This window comes from Phoca vitulina, unplaced genomic scaffold, assembly GCF_004348235.1.
Source record: "Phoca vitulina isolate PV1807 unplaced genomic scaffold, GSC_HSeal_1.0 scaffold7, whole genome shotgun sequence".
NCBI classification, from domain to species: Eukaryota; Metazoa; Chordata; class Mammalia; order Carnivora; family Phocidae; genus Phoca; species Phoca vitulina.
In genome coordinates, this window is record NW_022589710.1 from 45955615 (window position 1) to 45976145 (window position 20531).

At 41.0% G+C, this 20531-nt stretch overlaps 1 protein-coding gene across 18 annotated transcripts in view; it reads left to right on the forward strand.

The window, feature by feature from the left end:
* TTLL5 (tubulin tyrosine ligase like 5) overlaps nt 1-20531 on the forward strand; it is a 274403-nt gene that overhangs the window by 22271 nt on the left and 231601 nt on the right. For 14 of the 18 annotated variants that reach the window (XR_004299582.1, XR_004299581.1, XR_004299583.1 and 11 more), the window contains 4 exons: nt 5274-5404; nt 10144-10226; nt 17529-17598; nt 18031-18115. Coding sequence is in view for 15 of the 18 variants with exons in the window: in XM_032405621.1 (XP_032261512.1) it covers nt 5274-5404; nt 10144-10226; nt 17529-17598; nt 18031-18115 (369 nt within the window). In the remaining 3 variants the exon portion in view is untranslated. Of the gene's footprint in view, nt 1-4213; nt 4966-5273; nt 5405-10143; nt 10227-17528; nt 17599-18030; nt 18116-20531 lie in introns of all 18 variants that reach the window. The other 4 variants (XM_032405636.1, XM_032405634.1, XM_032405632.1 and 1 more) reach the window with 3 other exon arrangements.

Below are 20531 nucleotides of genomic sequence, written 5' to 3' on the forward strand. Positions count from 1 at the left end.
GAGGGAGAAGCAGGCTTCCTGTGGAGCAGAGAGCCCAATGCAGGGCTCAATCCCAGGACCCTGGGATCATGACCTGAGCCGAAGGCAGACGCTTAACGACTGAGCCATCCAGGCGCCCCGTCAACTCTTTCTTAATACGATTTTTTAGCTTTTTATTTTAAGTAATTTTAGACTGCTAGAAAAGTTGCAAAAATATTATAGTTACTCTGTATCCTTTACCTTGTTCCGACATTAACATCGGTTATAACCGTGGCATAATTATCAAAATGGAGACTTTAACGTTGGTATAACATACATTTTAATCAAAATTTATCATATTTATGGTGTTTTGATGAATTGTGTACTACAATAGTTGCAATGATAGTCAGTCTAGTAGAAGTAGTTTATAGCCGAATGATCCCAGGAAATTTGAAAATAATGCATATTAACTGACATGCATATTTTATTATAGAGAAGGTATGCTATGATATAAAAGACCTGCAAGCATTAAATATGTTCTATGAGGCTAAACCATTCTTTGGGGGAAATGGCATGGAAGAAGTAAAAGCAAGGGTGATTGGGAGATAATTCCTGGGTGGGAGTATGAAGGAGGCTTTTGGGGTGCTCACGCAGGTGACCAAAATTCATCATGCTTTGCATTTGTGATTTGTAAAGTTTTCTGCATATATATTACCTTCAGTAAAAAGTGTATTATATAAAGTGAAAAAGGTACTGACAGAAAAGAGCTTTCTCTTTGATAATATTTTTAAAATGTATGCTGGCTGTTGAATCCTGATGTTATTTAGGTTCCCTGGAATATACTTAAAAGGGTAGTGTTAGGGTTTTATTTTAAAATAATATTTATCATTCATTGGCTCATTTGGGACAATTTAAGTTTTTTTTTTTTTTTTTTTAAGATTTTATTTGAGAGAGAGAGTGAGCAAGGGAGAACACAAGCAGGGGGAGTGGGAGAGGGAGGAGCAGACTTCCTGCTGAGCAGGGAGCCCGATGTGGGACTCAGTCCCAGGACCCTGGGATCATGACCTGAGATGAAGGCAGACGCTGAACTGTCTGAGCCACCCAGATGCCCCAATTTAAATTTTTGATGAATAATCTTAGGTGTCAATTAAAAGATACATAGTTTCCCAAAATTTGCATAGGGAGCATCAAGCAAAAGGATTTGGAGACCACTAGGATTGGGCATCTATAGGAGAATGCATCCTTTTTCTTGTCCTCTCGTCATTTTTTCTAACTGATGATAAACATCACTGGGGATCCTTTTTAAAAATATACTATCACAGATCCCATTGCAGATTCAAGGTGTATATTTAAAAAGGTGCATTTTTTTTTTTTTTTAGATTTTATTTATTTATTTGACAGAGAGAGAGATAGCGAGAGCAGGAACACAAGCAGGGGGAGTGGGAGAGGGAGAAGCAGGCTTCCCGCTGAGCGGGGAGCCGGATGTGGGACTCGATCCCAGGACCCTGGGATCATGACCTGAGCCGAAGGCAGACGCTTAACGACTGAGCCACCCAGGTGCCCCTAAAAAGGTGCATATTTAAAAAGTACCTTCTCCTGGGTGATGGGTATCAAGGAGGGCACGTGTTGTGATGAGCACTAGGTGTTATATGCAACTAATGAATCGAATACTATATCAATACTATATGTTGGCTAACTGAACATAATAAAAAAATAGAAAGTACCTTCTAGGTGCTTAATCTTCCTAGGTCAGTATATACCTAGGTCAGTATATACCTAGAAAGCTATATATTTAAAAAGCACTAGGGTGATTTATATCTGGGAAGTTTGGAAATTACTATTCTAGGCTAAATCAACATTATAGTGTGGACCATCTGTACCAAAATCACCTGGGACACTTATATAAAATGCAGAATCCTAGACTATTCCAGAATTTTGAGAGATGGGGCCGAGGAACAATAATTTTAAAGAAACTTTCTAGATGATTCTTATCTAAAATTTAAGGACCTCTGCTCTACATTTATGAAGAGGACAGTGGGTTTGTGATACCTAGACTTGTCAAAGCTATCTTTGAATTTAAGAAATCATAGTGAAAAATTAGAACTGAGGTACAGACACAGTAAGTTTTTAGTGGTTACAGCAAAGATTCTTAGATGGTTTTTATTTATTTATTTGTTTGTTTGTTTATTTATTTTTAAAGATTTTATTTATTTGACAGAGCCACAGCGAGAGAGGGAACACAAGCAGGGGGAGTGGGAGAGGGAGAAGCAGGCTTCCCGCCGAGCAGGGAGCCCGATGTGAGGCTTGATCCCAGGACCCCAGGATCATGACCTGAGCCGAAGGCAGACGCTTAATGACTGAGCCACCCAGGCGCCCCTTAGATGGTTTTTAAATAGTGGAACAAACCATGACTAGAAACCAATAGTGGAACTCACAAGTCCAGTTGCGGCTAACTGAAGTGCCTGTTTGTAGTACTCCAGAACATACTGCCTGATAGGTGGCAGTTACCGCCTGAAGTTTATGGTGATCATTTCCTTGGCTTTTCTTTAAAATTTTATCTTTTACATATCCGTCTTCTAATGATATAAATTTAGTTGTCAGTGGGATTCTTAACCTAGTGACCTGGGACTTTACTCCAGTAGGCCCATTGTAGTCTAAAATGAAGGTCTATCTTGGACGCTATGTAGGAGAAACATATCAGACCCTAGGTACTTGTTTTACTAATGATGATGCGAGTTCCATATAGTTATATGAGAGGTTGGGCAATTATTGCTGTTAAATATGGGTAAGGTAGCCACATCTTTTATTTTCCTGAATGGTACTGTTTTCAAGTATGCTAACCTTTGCTCAGGCCATGTTTCTCAGAAGGTCACATCCTCTAGATATCTTTGTGTAAAAATGCCCAGAATGCTTTGGGTTTAGAACTTGTTAGTGGGGGTACTAGTGTTTTTTCATTATTTGGGTAATCTAGATTTTTTTTTGTACTATTAAAGAATTGTGATTCAATTAACATACAACATGTAGTGTTCCTAAAATGTTTCATAATGATTTTTAGTAGTGAATAGTCACAGGCTGCTGATGAAGCTAGAATTTATTTGATGTGTTTGGTTTTTGGACCTAGAAAATTTTAATATATTTATCAAAAGTCAAACTTAGAACACTGTCTTTTTTGCTTGTTTATATTTGAAGTTTGTTTTAAAATAGATTTTATACTCATAAAACCCATTTGGCAAAAAGAATCAGATTTAAATATGTGTAAAATGTAAAAATTCTAGAAGAAAACATAGGAGGAAATCTTTATGTGCTTGGATTTAGTAAAGATTTCTTAGACATAACAGTAAATGCACAATCCATAGGAGAAAAATGTTGATAAACTGGATTTCCTCAAGATTTAAAATGTCTGCTCTTTGAAAGACATTGTTAAGAAAATGAAAAGCCACAGACTGGGAGAAGATATTTGCAAAACACATATCTCATAAGGAATTTGTATCCAGAATGTATAGTGAACTCTCAAAACTCAATAATAAATAAATAGCCCTTTTTTTTTTTTTTTCAAAATAGCCTAAAAATATTTGAACAGATACTTCACTGAAGAAGATAGACATGAAAAGATGTTCCACATCAGTAGTCAGTAGTGGGATGAGAAATAAAACCACTTGAGGTTGGGGTGCCTGGGTGGCTCAGTTGGTTAAGCGTCTGCCTTCGGCTCAGGTCATGATCCCAGGATCCTGGGATCGAGCCCCGCATCGGGCTCCCTGCTGGGCAGGGGGCCTGCTTCTCCCTCTCCCTCTGCCGCTCCCACTGCTTGTGCTCTTCTGCTCTCTCTCAAATAAATAAATAAAATCTTTAAAAAAACAAAAAAACACTTGAGGTACTACTGCCTACCTATTGGAATGGCTAAAAACAAAACGGAAAAACCAGACAACACCAAGTGCTGGTCAGGATGCAGTGCAATGGAATGCAGAAACTTTGCCAGTGGGAAATGCCAAACGGTCCAGCTACTTTGGGTCATAGTTGCTTATAAAGTTAAATATATACTTACACATGTGTTAGTGTTAAAACATGTTCACAAATTCCTTGACATTGCCTTCGAAAAGTTGAGCTTAATTTCTGTGTTCTTGGGTGTGAGCTAGCCTTTGTGACTTCTAATGAATAGAGTGTGACCGAAGTGACCGTGTGTCACTTCTGAGACTGTGCCATGAAAGACATGCAGCTCCTTCCTTGTTCCCTTTCCCTCTTGAATCACCTGATCTAGGAGAAACCAGCTGTCACGTCACGAAGATAGTCAGCCTTACAGAAGAATTCACATGGGAGGGAACTGAGGCTTCTTGCCAACAACCAGCCCCATGCGAGAGAGCTATTTGTCAAGTGGGTCCTGCAGCCCCAGTTGAGCCTGATGACCACAGCTCTGGTCAGCATCTTGACTGTAGCCTCATGAGAGACCCTTGGATAAAACTACCCAGCCCTGCTACCCCCACATTCCTGACCCACAGAAACTATAAGATGGAAAATGTTTATCATTGTTTTGAGCTGTAGTGTTTTGGCAGTAATTTATAATGCAGCAATAGATAACTAATAGAACTTACTAAACAATCTTACTGAACTTGGCAGTCTCATTCCTGGAGAGATCAAAACTTATGTCCACACAAAAACTTATGTTCTTACAAAAGAATGTACATAATGCTTTTAGTGATTTTATTCATAATCTTCAAAAACTGGAAAGAGCTTACATGTCCATCAACTGGTAAATGGATAAAGAAACTGTGGTCCATCCAAGCAATGGATTACTCTTGAGCCCTAAAAAGGAGTGAAATCCTGATGCAGGCACAAGGATGAATCTCACTTGTTGCCAGTCTCGGGAAAAGGAGCCAGTCTCAAAAGGACACGTGTATATGATTCCATGAACTTGACTTTCTGGAAAAGGCAAAATTTAGAGGGACAGGAAACAGATGAATGCTTGCCAGGGCCTGGAGGTGATTGGAAGGGTTGACTTCAAAGGGACTGGAGGTAACTTTTTGGGATGCTGGTACTGTTCATGGTGGTGATTATATAATTGCATATGTTTGTTCAAACTCATAGAATTATACACTAAAAAGTATGTCAATTTTACCTCGGTGAATAAATCTGACCAGAGAAATCCATTTTATGAAAATGATTACTAAACTCTGGGGTTGACAAAGTGGTCGATCTAATGTAATGTAATCCAGTCCCCGGTACATGTTCTAGCTCCGAACTATGAGCTCTGTAGTATGTGATAACACAGGAAAACCTCGGAGTCAGACTTTACTGAAATGGAAAACTTTTATGATTTTTAGGTCCTATGAACTAACCCGGAAAGACCGACTGTACAAAAACATCATTCGAATGCAGCATACACATGGGTTCAAGGCTTTTCACATCCTCCCTCAGACCTTCCTTCTGCCAGCCGAGTACGCGGAATTCTGTAGTAAGTGCTTGGCTGCAAACGCCCCGACCCTCTGCAACTGGGCTCAGGGCAGTTACCCCAAGGACTAGCTTGAGTCAGTAACTAATTAGAGCTTTTCAGATCCTTAAAACAGTGTGTTTCTTTAGTAAAACGGCTAGAGGGATAACTATTTTTTTTATTTATTTTTATTTTTTAAAGATTTTATTCATTTATTTGAGAGAGAGAGAGTGAGAGAGAGCACAAGAGGGGGGAGGGTCAGAGGGAGAAGCGGACTTCCCGCTGAGCAGGGAGCCCGATGTGGGGCTCGATCCCGGGACTCCAGGATCATGACCTGAGCTGAAGGCAGTCGCTTAACCAACTGAGCCACCCAGGCGCCCCTGGAGGGATCACTTTAAACCTGTTTTTATTCTGATTGTGTCCCTGTAGGTTTATTTTTAGTAAGCTTGTTGCTGGCGTTTCTAGAAGGATACGTTGGTGTCATGCACCTGTGCCCCTGTCTGTGCAGAAAGTTTCTTCACTGGCAAGACTTGGTGCCTACGTAAGGATGTCTATACTGCTGCACTTGAACTATATGTGCTTCCTTTCTGGCGTCTGTTTTTTTCTTGCCGTTTAAGGAATATTCCTGTCACCTCAATTTCTTGACTTGTGTGACTTACAAAGCACAAGTATCACACATTTTTAGTGTGAGGGTTTAGAGGTACCAGTTAGTCACACTCTCATTGGGAGTTCAGACTAATTGAAGAGTACAGGTGTTATTAGCCAAATAGGGATCTAAATGTCAGCTATCTTGCTGGTAAAGCTAGGTAGGAACATGTGGCTTGCTTCCCAGTCTCAGTGGAAGCTTCTTATTTCTTTTGCCTTGAAGTCAACTATCTTCCCCAGGTCCAAGTAGCCGAAATGGGCTATTTCAGACTTTCCTCCCTGGGGGCAGAGCCTGAGTCCGTAGGCGTGGTGCACAGAAGAGGTGTGAGTACAAAGAAGGTGGGAGGCAGGTCTTTTGTGAGAGTCTGAGAAATAATAATAATAAAAGCTAACATGTAACGAACATTTCCTTTCTGTTAGGCCCTCTTCTAAGTGGCATTTCTACTCTGAGGTAGGTACCATTGTTATTCCCAGTTTTACAGATGAAGAGACGAAGGTACTGAGAGGTCAGGAGCTTTCTGTAAGTTATGTAGCTTGCAAATGGTGGTTCAGACTCTGCGGTTTGGCTTCAGAGACCATGCTCTTCACCACCGGGCCTTATTGCTTAAAGACCCAGAGCCGTGTGTGCATAGTGTCCATTTCCCAGTATCACCAGTGAGAGAGGCCTCTTCTCTGAGGAGGGTCTGGGAGGACAGACACATAGACATCTATCTTCTGAGTAAGTCCAAGAGAGAGACTATTCCTGTTTTGGGAAGCATGGAGAGAGGAAGAGAAAGTTCTCTCTAGACTTCCTGACTTGTGGTTTTCTTAACCTGTTAGACTTAACAGTTTGGTCTGGTTGCCCATTGGGGTGTTCATCTTCTGGGATTTCCATCATCAGGATCTCCTGCTTCATCTTGGTGAGGCCATTTCTCCGATAGCACTTATTGTTCCAGCTGGGACCATTGACAGTTCAGTGTTTGCCCACAGAAGGCTCTGAAATGGGTCAGAAGAGACTACTAATTAAATGAATTAAGTTCAAAGCTACAGTGCACTCAAAGCTGAAAACTTACAGTTAAGAATTTTTGTTATGTGACTTTAGCCAAATTACTTAAACCACTCTGTGCCTTAGCTTCCTCCTATGTAAAATGGGATTATTACTAGTACTGACCTTATAGTGTTGTTGGGATGTTTAAATAGGTTAATACACGGAAGGCACTTGGAATGGTACCCTGATAGGTGTTTAATAAATGTTCAGTATAAACTCCTTATTTTGAGTTATGTTGAGATGCATTGTTGTGTAATAAAAGTAAAAAATTATGCAATAAGCCAACACGATAGCATAAAAGTACTTCAACTAACGTGTTAGCAGCATGTCCCAGATATGAACTCCTCCTGTTAAATTCTACATTAATTCCCTGTTGAAGTCTACAGGAATCTGAGATGAAAATTCCCTTTGTCCTCTCTCTGCTATTTCTTATTCTCCTGTTCTCCCTTTGGAGGCAGGCTGGAGGGTGGGGATGCTCCTTCAGATGATTGGATAGAGTTAGGGTTCCTCCATCAGTTCAAACATGACCTGCCTTTCAGTAGGATTGCTTCTTTAGTGTATTATTCAAACGTGTATGTGTTCTACTTTTTAACAAAAATGAATTCAAAAGGTCAACAGAACACACGGAATTAATATAGCCATAACTCAAAGCCACCATGTTTAGCCCCAGGGCAGTTACTAGAGGCAAATGGTGTTCCCCAAACAAATCACTTACTGATGTCATCACCAAAGACCACAGCAGGGACATACCGTGTTTGTGGAAAAGGGGGGGACAGGGAAGATGTGATAGTAAAAAGGAGTCTCTTGGTTTCAGTCTTGCCAGGATGCCAGTCATTCTTTGCCAGTTGTCCAGAGTCCATGACCTCTAAGTTAAAATTCATTTGGGGGAGATCCAACATTGTTAGGTTAGTTGCATTGCTAAGGTTACATATTAGGGGAGAAACCCATCTATTTGTACCACTTCCTTTTTCAAAGAAACATTCCTCCTCTTCATAAAGTCTGTTTTAAGTTCTTCTCTTCCTTTGGTGTCCACCTAGCATATTATAACCCAGAAATTCCATTTTCTCCATGACTCTTGCATTCCTGTCCCTCCTTGGCTCACTTGAGTGTGGGCAATAGGAGATTTTTGAGAAAGAAAGGGATACAAACAGGTTAGCCTTTAGAAAAATAACTGTGTGAAATGAATTGGAGGGAGCAAGGGGAAGAATACAATGATCACTTGGAAGGCTATTACGGTAATCTAGTTAAGAAGTGTAGTTGGACTGAGCTAGGTAGCTGGAATAGAAAAAGAGGGAGTGGAAAGAGTGGTGGAATAAAGTGTACCAACTGGCTGTGAGTAGTGAGGCAAGGGTCAAAGATGGCTCCACAGTGTGAATCTGAGAAGCTAGGAGCATCAGCACGTCTTTAACCAGGGAGTATAACCAGGACCGTAAAGGAAGAACTATTGAAAGGGATGAGGAGTGTGAAATTTGGGACCGGGTATGGATTTGAGTCTTCCATGTGGTGATTTACAGGCAGTTGTAAAGGTAGAGTTGAATTCTGACCAAAGGTAATAGATTCTGGAAGTTGCCAGTTTAGAGGAAGATGTGATCATGAGAGAAAAAGAGAAGAAGCACCCCAGAGAGGAGAGCGAGCTTGAAGATAGGAACAAGGGAACGGATCCCAGAGGAGACAGGAGAGGGTTAAATCAAGAACAGACATGTGGAAAGATGCTCAACATCACTTATCATCAGGGAAATGCAAATCAAAACCACAATGAGATGTCGCCTAACACCTGGCAGAATGTCTAGTATCAAAAAGACAGGAAATGACAAGTATTGGCGAGGATGTGGAGGAAAGGGAGCCCTTGTGTGCTGTTGGTGGGAAAGTAAATTGGTGCAGCCACTATGGAAAACAGTGTAGAGGTTCCTGAAAAAATTAAAATAGAAATATCATATGACCCAGCAATTCCACTTCTCGGTATTTACTGGAAGAAAATGAAAACACTAATTCAAAAAGATATTTGCAGTCCTGTGCTTATTGCTGCATTATTTACAATAGCCGAATTCTGGAAGCAACCTAAGTGTCCATCAATGGATGATGGATAAAGATGTGGTATATATTCACAATGGAATATGACTCTGCCATAAAAAGAATGAAATCTTGCCATTTATGACAACATGGATGGACCTAGAGGATATTGTACTAAGTGAAATAAGTTAGAGAAAGACAAATATCATATGATTTCACTTATGTGTGGAATCTTAAAAGACAAGACAAATAGATAAGCAAAAATGAAAAGACTCCTCAATACGGAGAACACGCTGGTGGCTGTCAGAGGGGAGGCAGTTGTGGGGGGAGGGTGAAATAGGTGAAGGGGATTAAGAGGTACAAGCTTCTGGTTATAAAATAAACAAGTCACGGAGATGAAAAGTACAGCGTAGGGAATACAGTCAATATTGTAATAACTCCGTGTGGTGACAGATGGTAACTCGCTCATTGTGCTATTTCATAACGTATATAAATGTTGAGTCACTCTATTGTACAAAAAAAAGAAGTAAAGGGCACCTTTTAATCCCTTGTAAATTATTGTCCTCTTATGCCACTTGCACATGGCTTGACGTAAGGCGATTTTTTTCTTACAAGCTAAGAGAAATCGCTTAAGGAACATTATCATTTCAGGTGATCTAGTGTTCGACCCCCATTGGCACTGTCTGCAGTGTGAGCCTCTGCAGGGCCTTTGGTTGACGGAGGCGAGAATCTCAAAAGATTCCTGAAGGCCGTTTGTGATAGTCGTAGACTAACATCAGAGTTGCCTTATTTTGTTTTCATCCTCTCATTCAAGAAAGAGGGGAAATGGTGGAAGAAATGTGTAATTTTGCTGTCTCCTCCTTCTTCCTTTCCTTGCCCCTCTCTGTTTTTGTGTTCATTTTTGAAGCCAGTTCAAAAATACAGGTATGTTAGCTGTGCTGCCCTCCGCTTAGGAAATATGGAAAATGCTTCGGGTGTCTGAGTGGATAACCGTTGTTAAAATTTAAGATAATAAACTCTTGTCCTTTCTTTCTCTTTGTTTCTCTCTGTCCCCCTTCTAATCTCCCAATATTTTGAGCAGATTCATATTCAAAGGACCGGGGACCTTGGATAGTAAAACCAGTGGCCTCTTCTAGGGGGCGGGGTGTCTACCTGATCAACAATGTAAGTATGCAGCAAGGTGGCACCCTCCCTTCTTCTTCCTCTTTTTTTTTTTTTTAAATAAGCTTTACACCCAACGTGGGGCTTGAACTCACGATCCCAAGGTCAGGAGTCAGTCACATGCTCCACCGACTGAGCCAGCCTGGCGCCCCCTCACCCTGTCTTCTTATTGGTTCTTCCCTGTTTCAGCCTTTGTCCTAGCTACTAATATCACTTTTTTTTTTTTCCATTAAGAATAGGTGTTCCCTGGGCGCCTGGGTGGCTCAGTCGTTAAGCGTCTGCCTTCGGCTCAGTTCATGATCCTGGGGTCCCGGGATCGAGTCCCACATCGGGCTCCCTGCTCAGCGGGAAGCCTGCTTCTCCCTCTCCCACTCCCCCTGCTTGTGTTCTTGCTCTCGCTATCTCTCTCTCTGTCAAATAAATAAAGTCTTAAAAAAAAAAAAAAGGAATAGGTGTTCCCTTCTGAAATCTGCATTCAGACATGTGAGTTGAGGGTGGATATGAGTTGCCTACTATTCATCTTACTCTGGCAGTAACCTCCTCCTATGCCGGCAGTTCCTCTGTGGCTAAAAAGTCACTCGATCAAATGTTAGGGAAGAGCAGCCTTTGGTGTCAGCAGAAAAGAGGTTCCTTTTCTACTTCTGGCATATCGTCAGATTAATTCTTCAGTGTTAAGCATTAATTGGTAGCATATACATTTAGTTTCTATTGTGAGCAGAATTGTGGGTTCCTGCCCTCGAGATCATTAAGGAAATTAACCTGTTTGGTATGGCATCCTTGATGCTGTTTCTGCATCTCCCTCCCTCCTCCTCCTCCCTCCTCCTCATCCCCTTATTTTTTTCAAAAGTTATCAGTATCTTGAATCTTTACAAAATCCTCATTAGAAGTGGTTTGTAAGCTGAACACATATACAGAGTAAATAAAATAAAATCTCAACCCCAGTCTTACTTCCTAGACTTTTAACAGTGGTTTGTAACCTAATACAGTTGATTTATGTTTCTTTTCTTGACTTTACAAAGTCCCAGTTTGATGTGTATTGAATTCACATCACCTCCTGCCCTCCCTTCCACATTTCAGGTCTAAGTTTGATTACTTTTTGTTATTTTTATATTTTAAGAGTTTATAAAATTATACTATCTTCAATAACTATGATTCCATTTCTTTGCTTTATAAGTTGAATAAAAAATTTAAACTCAATAGTAACCTCACAGCTTTGGAATTCTGAAAAAATTTTTTTAAGTTTTATTTGTTTAAGTAATCTCTATACCCAGCGTGGGGCTCAAACTCATGACCCCAAGACCGAGAGTCACATGCTTCTCCCAACTGAGCTAGCCAGGCACCCCTGGAATTCTGAAGTTGAACCACTATTTCACTTTGGGTCTTTTCTCATTCTTACTCCTGGACATTTGGTCAGCCCATTCAGTCTGGAAACTAGTGTTTTTCTTTGTTTCAGGGAAAATTATCCCGAACCTTCGTTTTTGCCTTTGTTTCTGCTTCTAGATCTCTTTTTTGAGGCATTCTGGGTCTTTCCTTTATGTCAGCTTTTCTCTGATATTAAATTCTCTGTTTTCTCCCATCTTGATCTTTCTGGATCACCAGTTTGAGCTTTATCCAGTTTAATATTCATTTTATCTACTGTATTTCTCTTTTGGCTATCATAGTTTGTAGAAACCCTTACTTTCTGTTTGCCCCCTTTTTTTTTTTTAGTTAAAAAAACCTGTTGTTGCATAATGGATTGATGGATGCACTTTGCCTGTTGGTCTTAGTGAGGATATCAGTTGAACGTTTTTTAAAAGTTCTCCTTTGTTTCATGAATTTTCTTGGGATTGTCTTTTTTCCCCCCCTACTGTTGGGTTTTCTCAGTGTCAGTGACCTTGGGTGTATTTGTGAACTAAAGGCTAGAATGATTGAAATTGACAGCTGGCCTGGGTTTCAGGTACTGTTGTATAGGACTGATTCCCTAGTAGTTTCTCCCTGGACAGAAGGCTAACTCAGTTTTGTGCAAGGGCAAATGGTGTTGACTGACAGGCTGAGCCTCAGGTGGATGTGAGTGAGGAGCATGCTTCTTCCTGCCACCCCCTGCCTTATTGTGAATACAGAAGAAGATTTTGGTGATTTCCCTTCCGGGCAGCACTACCTTTCCTGTCTTTTCCTCTCTCTGTCTATTGTAGGGATAGAGTGGCCTCAAATTCCACTCTTTTGTCAGATCTCTGTGCCCACGCAAGATGTCCTCCTCAGAGTATTATCATTAGGTTTTATGCTGAGGGCAAAGCTCTGGGTATTGGAGGAGGCCCACTGAATTAATTAAGAATTAATTATCTGATTCTTGTTCCTTGGCCCACTCCTGCTCCTCGTGTTTGTTTCCTGCCAGCTTGGGACTTCTCAGAGGCTCCTTGAGAAGATCATTCTCACCTCTGATATTTTCCTTCCTTTGCTCTGTTTTCTCAACCTGATCCCATCTGCTTTCTATCTTTCAGGATTTCCTTCAACTTTTGGTCTCTTATTGGCTCCTTTAAATGTTTTCTAACTTTGTTATCATTTCATTCTTTTAAAAAATATCTTCTCTGTCCTTCCAGTGGGACTCTGGAATGGAAGAAGGGGAGGTAGATATGTGTGTGTGTGTGGTCAAGTGCTCTATTTTAAAATTCCCCAATCCTCTTTTTACGTGGTCTGAGCTATTTCCTACACGTGCAGAAACTAACGTTCTGAGAGGTCTTTCACATTGAAAAATCCTTAAATTCAGTCTGGACTGAAAACTGTTCGGTAACTACTGATGGCCAGACCTTACAGGATCTCATTCTGATACAGGAGCTACTTGAGCCTGAGGCCCAGACTACAAGTCCTGTTACCTGGCCCTGGGTCACTCTGGAGGCCTTTTGCCCTTGAGTCTCTTGTGACAGAAGGCCCTGGTCATATGCCTTGGATCTCTCTTTTCTTGTTTCTGTTCTGACCTTGGCGTGAAGGCTCCTGTCTGACAGCTTATCCTTCAGCTCCATGCCAGGAGCTCCAGTGTTGTTTGAATCTCACAGACAGCACTGGTTTGGGTTTGGGTTTTAGCTGCCAAATGGAATTGCTATTGAAAGTCAACTATGGTACAAGTTTGCTTTTTATTTTCTTAGACATGAGTCAAAAAGAATAGGATCTATTTCCAGCTCATCTGGGACGTTTTTCTTTTGGAATGCATTTTTGCTCTAGTGATTTGTTATTTTGAAACCAACATCATAAAGAATAGGAAAGTTAAACTTTCCTTGGTGGGGCTGAGAACCTGGTGCCCTAACTCTTCCCTGGATGGAGTCTCATAGAGGGTGACAAGTCTTCAGAGAATGCGTTTGGCAGGCTTTCCTTCTCCCTCCCACCTCTCCCTGGGCTGAATCCCTAGAGACCCCCTGCATAGATCAAAGTACTTGGCAGGACCCTTTGCCTCCCTCCTCCCCCTCAGTGAAGCTTTGGAATGAGTCTGATTCTTTGAGGTATTTGATGGAGGTGCCAGACAGAAGCCTGGGGAGATGCCAGCAGGCACCAGCGGAGCTGGCAACATGTGGACATAATGGGAAAATATTCCTGTTTCCTTCCAAAAACTGGAATTTTTATCACCTTTTACTCAGACCTACAAACCATGTAGTTAATACTCTTCTCTCTGTCCTTACACACAAGGCCTCACCATCCTGTCTTTTCCATACCTGGATCCTTTCCCATGGAATATGTGACCCATTAGCCAACTGGATGAAGTAACTCTTTCCAAGGCCGCTGCCTGCTTTCCTTTTAGATTTGAGTTGGGGGGGGGCGCGGGAGGGAGGGCTCAGGCGGAGGGTCTGTGAGCAGAACTAATGGGAGTGGGTGAGGGACTTGGGGGGTAGGTGGAGTTAGGTGTGAGGGCCAAATGAAAACATCTTTCCCTGTCTTCCCCACTGGAGAGGGCCTCTTATTAAAAATTCCCAATAATAGTCATAACCTTTTGGAAAATGTCTGCAAATAGCAACTTTTACCATTACAAGAACAGGATAAAGGACAGAAAAAGCGTTACTTTTATGAAATACCGAAGAGAGAAGTGTGAGCTCTTAAAGACGGAAGTTTCTTGGCCTAGCAGCTAACGTGGTTTCTTAAGATGTGCTCTTTTCCTCTAGAAATACAGCATAGAGGAGCAAAGTTGTGTTTGCCCCAGCTCCCTCAGTAACCATGACTAAGTGCTGTATTTTCCCAGTTTAGTATATTCAAGTTGAGGGAAAGATCTCGCATTTTCTGCTTAAGGTACAAATTTGATCATGGAGGTCAAATTTTGTCATCCTTGTCTCACACATTATCCACGGTAAATACAATATTAATATTTTCTTTGGGATTTTGAAGTAGCAGGAGAATATTTAGGTCATTCTATTTACTCCTCATATTTGTGAATATAATTCTTTATAGTGCTCTTGTTTCTAGTTGTTTATACGTTGTTACCTTAAGTGCTCTCTATTTTTTCTCATCGTTCAGGAAATATTTAGCGAGTCCTTGCTGTGTGCCAGGTGCTGCCAATCCTTAAAACCTTTTGAGGAATAGGGATTATCTCTTAATACTAACAGTGATACTAAGCTAATGTATCTTCATTGTAACTTAGTGCAGTGCGCAGCTCTGAGTGAAATGGCACGTGGTGTGCCATGATGAAGGCTGTTGAGTTATGGAACTTAGTAGAACCATAGAGGTACTATTGAGTTTGCACTAAGAGTAATAACTGATATATCTTGAGCATTTAATGTGTGCCTGTCATGGTACCTTCCAAATATAAACTCAGTTAGTCTTTAGAAGAACCCTAGGTAGTTACTGTTATTTCCTTAGTAAGTGGTAGAGTCAAGATTATAACTCAGGTCTAGCTGATTCCAGAGCCTAATACTCTTAACCACTGTACCATTCTGCCTTATAATAACTTAACAGATACCATGAGCTTTCATCTTAAAGTCCAGTTAGAAAAATGGATGTGTTTCCAGCTTTCCCAGCAATTTAGATCTTGCATTAGCATACTTTGGAGGGCAATTTGAGCTTGGAATTGAAATCATTTGAAGTGAGTTAGTTGGGGAATGATGAAAAGGAAACAGGCTTGAAAATATCAAAAAGCTTTCATTAGTTGCTTCTTAGTATGTAACACTATACAAAGAAACTATACCCAAACCATTCTTTTCTTTGATGAGCTTACAATTTAATTTCTGATGTAGGTAGAAATGAGAGGTTCAGACCATTGAACAAATATTAAAGTTAAATAATGTGCGAGATTATGCATAATTCAAGGAACAAATGTGTATGATGAGGGAGGGGAAAGAGGAAGTGGGCAAGGATATTAGATGTGTCATGGAGGATGGCCATCACCATTTGTAGTCTCTGGTTCGGGGGAAGGTTGGATGGTCATGTATCTATTGCAGCCTGTAGGTGTTACTCAGTGGGAAGAGGTCTGCATTTGTTTAATTTTAGGTTTGGAACACAGCCTGAGGCTTGCTCCTTTGTACTATGATTCATCAATTCTCACATACTAAGCTGACTCAAAATGGAGATAGTACTTGTGAGAAAGTGATCAAGAAATGTAAGGGAGTCCGGAAGTGGTGTGGGCGATCAGGTCCATGAGTCTGAATCAGCACTGACTGTCGCCGGGTCCGTGTGATGCAACAGTGGGAGATGAGCAGGGAATCTCTTTATCTTGACTCTGGAGTTGCTCATCGTGGTTGTGCATGATGTTACAGGCCACAAAATTATCCTTATTTTATGGTAACTGTAGTATTTGGGGTAGCAAATGCATTATTATAAAGACAGTCTTTTGAGTTTGGGGGATAGTATTTTAGGTCAGAACTTTGGGGAAAGATGTGAATAGTACTTTAAGAGTTAAGCCTCTGAGGCCAACTGGCTGGGTTCCAGTGCTCTTCTGTCACTGTGTGACTTTGTCACCCTGTCTGACTCTTTCCTCATCTCTAATATTTGAATGGTAATATACCTACCTCATCGGGTTCGGTGAGGACTAAAGGAAATAATACTTGCGAAGAATTAGAACATAGAACAACACTGGACATGTAGCAAATGTTCAGTACATTTATTACGTTTTTTTCCCTGCAAATGTTAATAGTTATTTTTGTTGCTACTACTGTAGCCATTATCATTACAATTATTATTTTAGCCACTTCCCTTTTGGAGTCCTTTTGTCCTGTATAGATTGTGGTGACTTCTAGCTGATTTTTCTTTTAATCTAATCTCACTTAGAGTTGTGCTATTCCATATATTTTAATCTTACTATTAAGAATCCACAGTCATTTCCTCCTTCCCACCACGTTCAGGCTAAACTCCCCTTGTCGGGGGTTCAAATCCCTTTGCCAGTGGGGTCCCTCCCTCCTAATATTCTAACCATACCTTTCATTATTCCTCAGGTCGGTCATTTAGCCCCAGGTCAGTGATCTGCTTCCTCTCCTTTCTACTGAACCCTGTGTCTGCCACCTTTCCATGGCAGCTTCCTTTCCTTTCCACCATGTGCTCAGTAGCTTTCAGCACTCACTTCTGCACCTACTCTTCCAGAATAGGCCTTCCCCCACTGATCCACCTAACTGGTCTGCACTTGGACTCGTGCAGTCTCACGTCTTGCACTTGCAGTTATGCTGCTTGTGTTCCTTTAACTTTACCTAAATATTAAACTCTTTGGAAGTATGGATTAGGCTCTGTGAGGGCAGGGATTGTATCTGTCTTCACTGGATCCTCAATACTTTATACAGTATCAAACAGTACTCATGATTACTTATTGTATAAACTCGTTTTTCACTGAAAAACTCTTTAAGAGATCTAGTTCAGTCTTTATATATAATAGCATAGGAAGTACAACTGAATGAATCAATGAAACATCCGTTTCATTTCTCAGGGAAAATGCCAGGATCCACTGGGGAAAGATCTGTAAGTTCTCTAAGCAACTTGATGAAAGCCTTTACTTAAGAATAATGGTAGTATTTTAAATTTCCATCATACTTTACATTTGGGAGAAAGCACCTTTTTATTTATGTTTTAAGTAGCTTTTATTTTCTTGGCATGTAACTATTTAATATCATGTATATAAATCTTTAAAGCTGTTATTGCTCTCTTTATTATGTGAGAAGTGGTATATTTTTCCCCCATTGTAATTGGATACCCATAGTGTTTATAAGTGGTGTGTTACCTGACCAGTTGAATATAGGGGTAGGTGGGAGGAAAACTTTTCTTAAGAGTTGTAGTTTTCCACCTTATTGTTTCTGAAAGGTCAAGAACTCTGCTCCCTTATTGTGAGTTAGGATTTCTGTCCTTTTATTCTTTCTCTTTACTCAATAGCCGAACCAGATTTCCCTGGAGGAGAACATCCTGGTCTCGCGTTACATTAACAACCCCCTGCTTATAGACGGTGAGTTGCGATGGGGCCCTTGTCGGGCTCGATCTTGCTAATTTTAAAGAATATTTTCACAGTCTTCTCTAGTAAGTCTTTATGAAGCTAGGGTGGAATTCTTGGCAGCTGTGGCTCTAGAGATGAGGCTGGTGCCTTACCTACCTCATGGGATTATTTTGAAGATGAAATGAGAGACTAGAAAAGGAAGTGCTTTATAGTACGCCTGTGTGAGAGCTGCGCAGTGTGTATATGTAAGCTCTCTTTCTCAGTGTATGTATATCATATATCTCTATCTAAATGGGTAATTATTTATCCTTAAAGGGTGAGGTGTGCAGGCAGTCTGTGTTTTGTGGGGAGAGGAAGACTGTTCTTTCTGTCATATTTCTTTGTTACATTGCCTTGTTCATTCTGTAACAGAAAACAGATGAACCCCAATTTTTTTTTTCCTAGATTTCAAGTTTGATGTGCGCCTCTACGTGCTTGTGACTTCCTATGATCCTCTTGTTATCTATCTCTATGAAGAAGGATTGGCTAGGTAAGAGACTTTTGGGGGGAAAGGGTGTTTATTCAGAGTGGATCCATTAACGAGTGTGTTAAGATCAGGCTGTTTCTTTCTGTTATGCTCAACTCAGAAAATTAGAGTGTACCCAGATGGGCTTCAGATTCCAGAACATCAGTCATGTTACTTTACAGTCTCACTTGCATCTCTGCACATAGGAACACGCATCTGTATGCAAACACACACCTTTCCCAGCACCACGGATCCAGGATCACATTGTATTTTCATGCAATGGTGATTGTTATGATGACCCTAGTGTATTAAGATAATTTGTCATTGGTCTTCACAACCGATCTAGGAAGAAAGAATCCCATATTGATTTACCTGTTATAGACCAGACATTTATTTCCGTGTTCACAACAACCTTAGAGTTGATGCAGTTCTGCACTTGGGGAAACAGGCTTCAAGGGGCGAGGGAACTGAGTCACTTTTCAGAGCTCTCCCAGCTGGATGGTAGTGGAGTGGGAATTTGAGCTCGTGGATCTCACTCCAGAGCTCATAGTCTGAGCTGTTTCATGCCCTCTTTGTTGTCCTCTTGTATTTTGGGGACATTGGCTGCTTTTTTTTTTTTCCACCTGCAAGTAATACACTTAACAGTGGTTGTATATACATTTTGTTTCTCTTGAAGTACTTTTTAGGTTTTAAGGTAACGTGACTTACTTACAAAATTAAGCTCAAGTTATAATAATTTGAAGTGTCCCTCCCACCCCCATCCACAGAATTTTATAGGTGACATTGTTTTCATAGCCCCTTTAAATTGTTTAAAATAAATATGTAACTTTGCTGTGCTTGTGTTCTTTTCCCCCACGAAACTAATATATAAATCTATTTACTAACTAGCTTGCCCTGAAGTCCCTTTTCTGCATAGTGGCCCTTATAGGACACAGCAGTTGAGGAGGTACTTTGCATCTGCAGTCAGCCATGACAAGCTAAAAAAGCCTGGTCTGTATTTGTGTAGTTTAGAAAATGCACCTGGAAGATGGGAAATATCATGGTTAAAAGAAGGCTACCTATTTAAGTTTAGGTGCTTTGACATGAATTATTGTCCTCTGGAAGCTGCTATTTTAGAATGTTATTTTAATTCTGTCATAGACTCACATTTTTTGATGTATCCTGTGACTAGAATCAGGGTGAGCACCTTTAACCAGCTTGTAGCTGGTTGAGGTGAGTCTCCCCTTCACCTCTAGGTGGCAGCGACAGCATTCAGAAACATGGTCATAAGAGATTTCTGAGTTTGAGCGTGAGGAGCGCTGGAGGCTACCGAAGCTCCATGGTTCTGGACTCTTGTTCCTTGGAAAGGAGGGGGAAACTAAAGTCTTTCTCAGTTTTTAGGTAAAGGGCTGAACCAGACATTTGAGCACACCCTGCCTCCTAGCCCTAATGAGCTTTCATAGGCGGGCAGTTTTCTGTCGTGTTTGTAGACACATGTGCTCTCAGACTTTGAAGTATAGGTTTAAAAGCTGAGTCCCCATACTATGTAGATCAAAAAGAAGGTAAAAGATACCCTTTCCTTCTGCTCAGGGGTATAAGGTGCTGAGGATTTTCCATTTTGTAAGCTGAGATACCTGAGCTTTCCCTCTTGTCTAGCATGAGCTTCTCCAGCCCTTCCTTCCCTCCATCCTCACGCCATCTTGCCTCCTGTGCTCTTCTCAGGAACTGATTATGTCCTGCCACAAATTGAACTTCTTGAATAGGGAAAAGACCTCAAGGTTACGCCCGCTGTTTCTCAAGGATATCATACCGGCATGTTCTGTGTATTATTCCAAAGGCATTGCCCTCACGGTATCAATAGCCCTCTCTGTTGGTAAAATTTAGCATAGTTTTAAGGCCTCAGTGGTTCAGCTATGAAATGAGAGCACTACAACGTTCATTATAGAATTTACTACAGATATGCGAGTGCTTTGGCTACCGGGTGTGTGTTGGAAGTCAGAATCCACTGAACTGAGTAACTGTCTTCTCTTGCCTCCAGCAGGAACTGAGTGTGTGTATGTGTGGGTGTGTGTGTACTTTTTTTTAATGGATGCTTTTTTTTTTTTTCCCAGAATAATTTGGAAGACAGTTTTTTAAAAACTCAGACCAAATTGAACCAAATCATAGGACTGTTCAGGGCTTTGGCTCGGTTAATCTAAAAGGATAGGTGAATATCAACACTTTACACGAGGATGGTGCAGTAGGACAGGCTGTTAGTGAGTCCTGCGCAGCTGCCCTGCTGTACACAGGAACTTCCATGTGCCCAAGTTCCTGTGTCTTTTTTTTTTTTATAAAGATTTTTATTTATTTGACAGAGAGAGACACAGCAAGAGAAGGAACACAAGCAGGGGGAGGGGGGAGGGAGAAGCAGGCTTCCCGCTGAGCAGGGAGCCCGGTGCGGGGCTCGATCCCAGGACCCCGG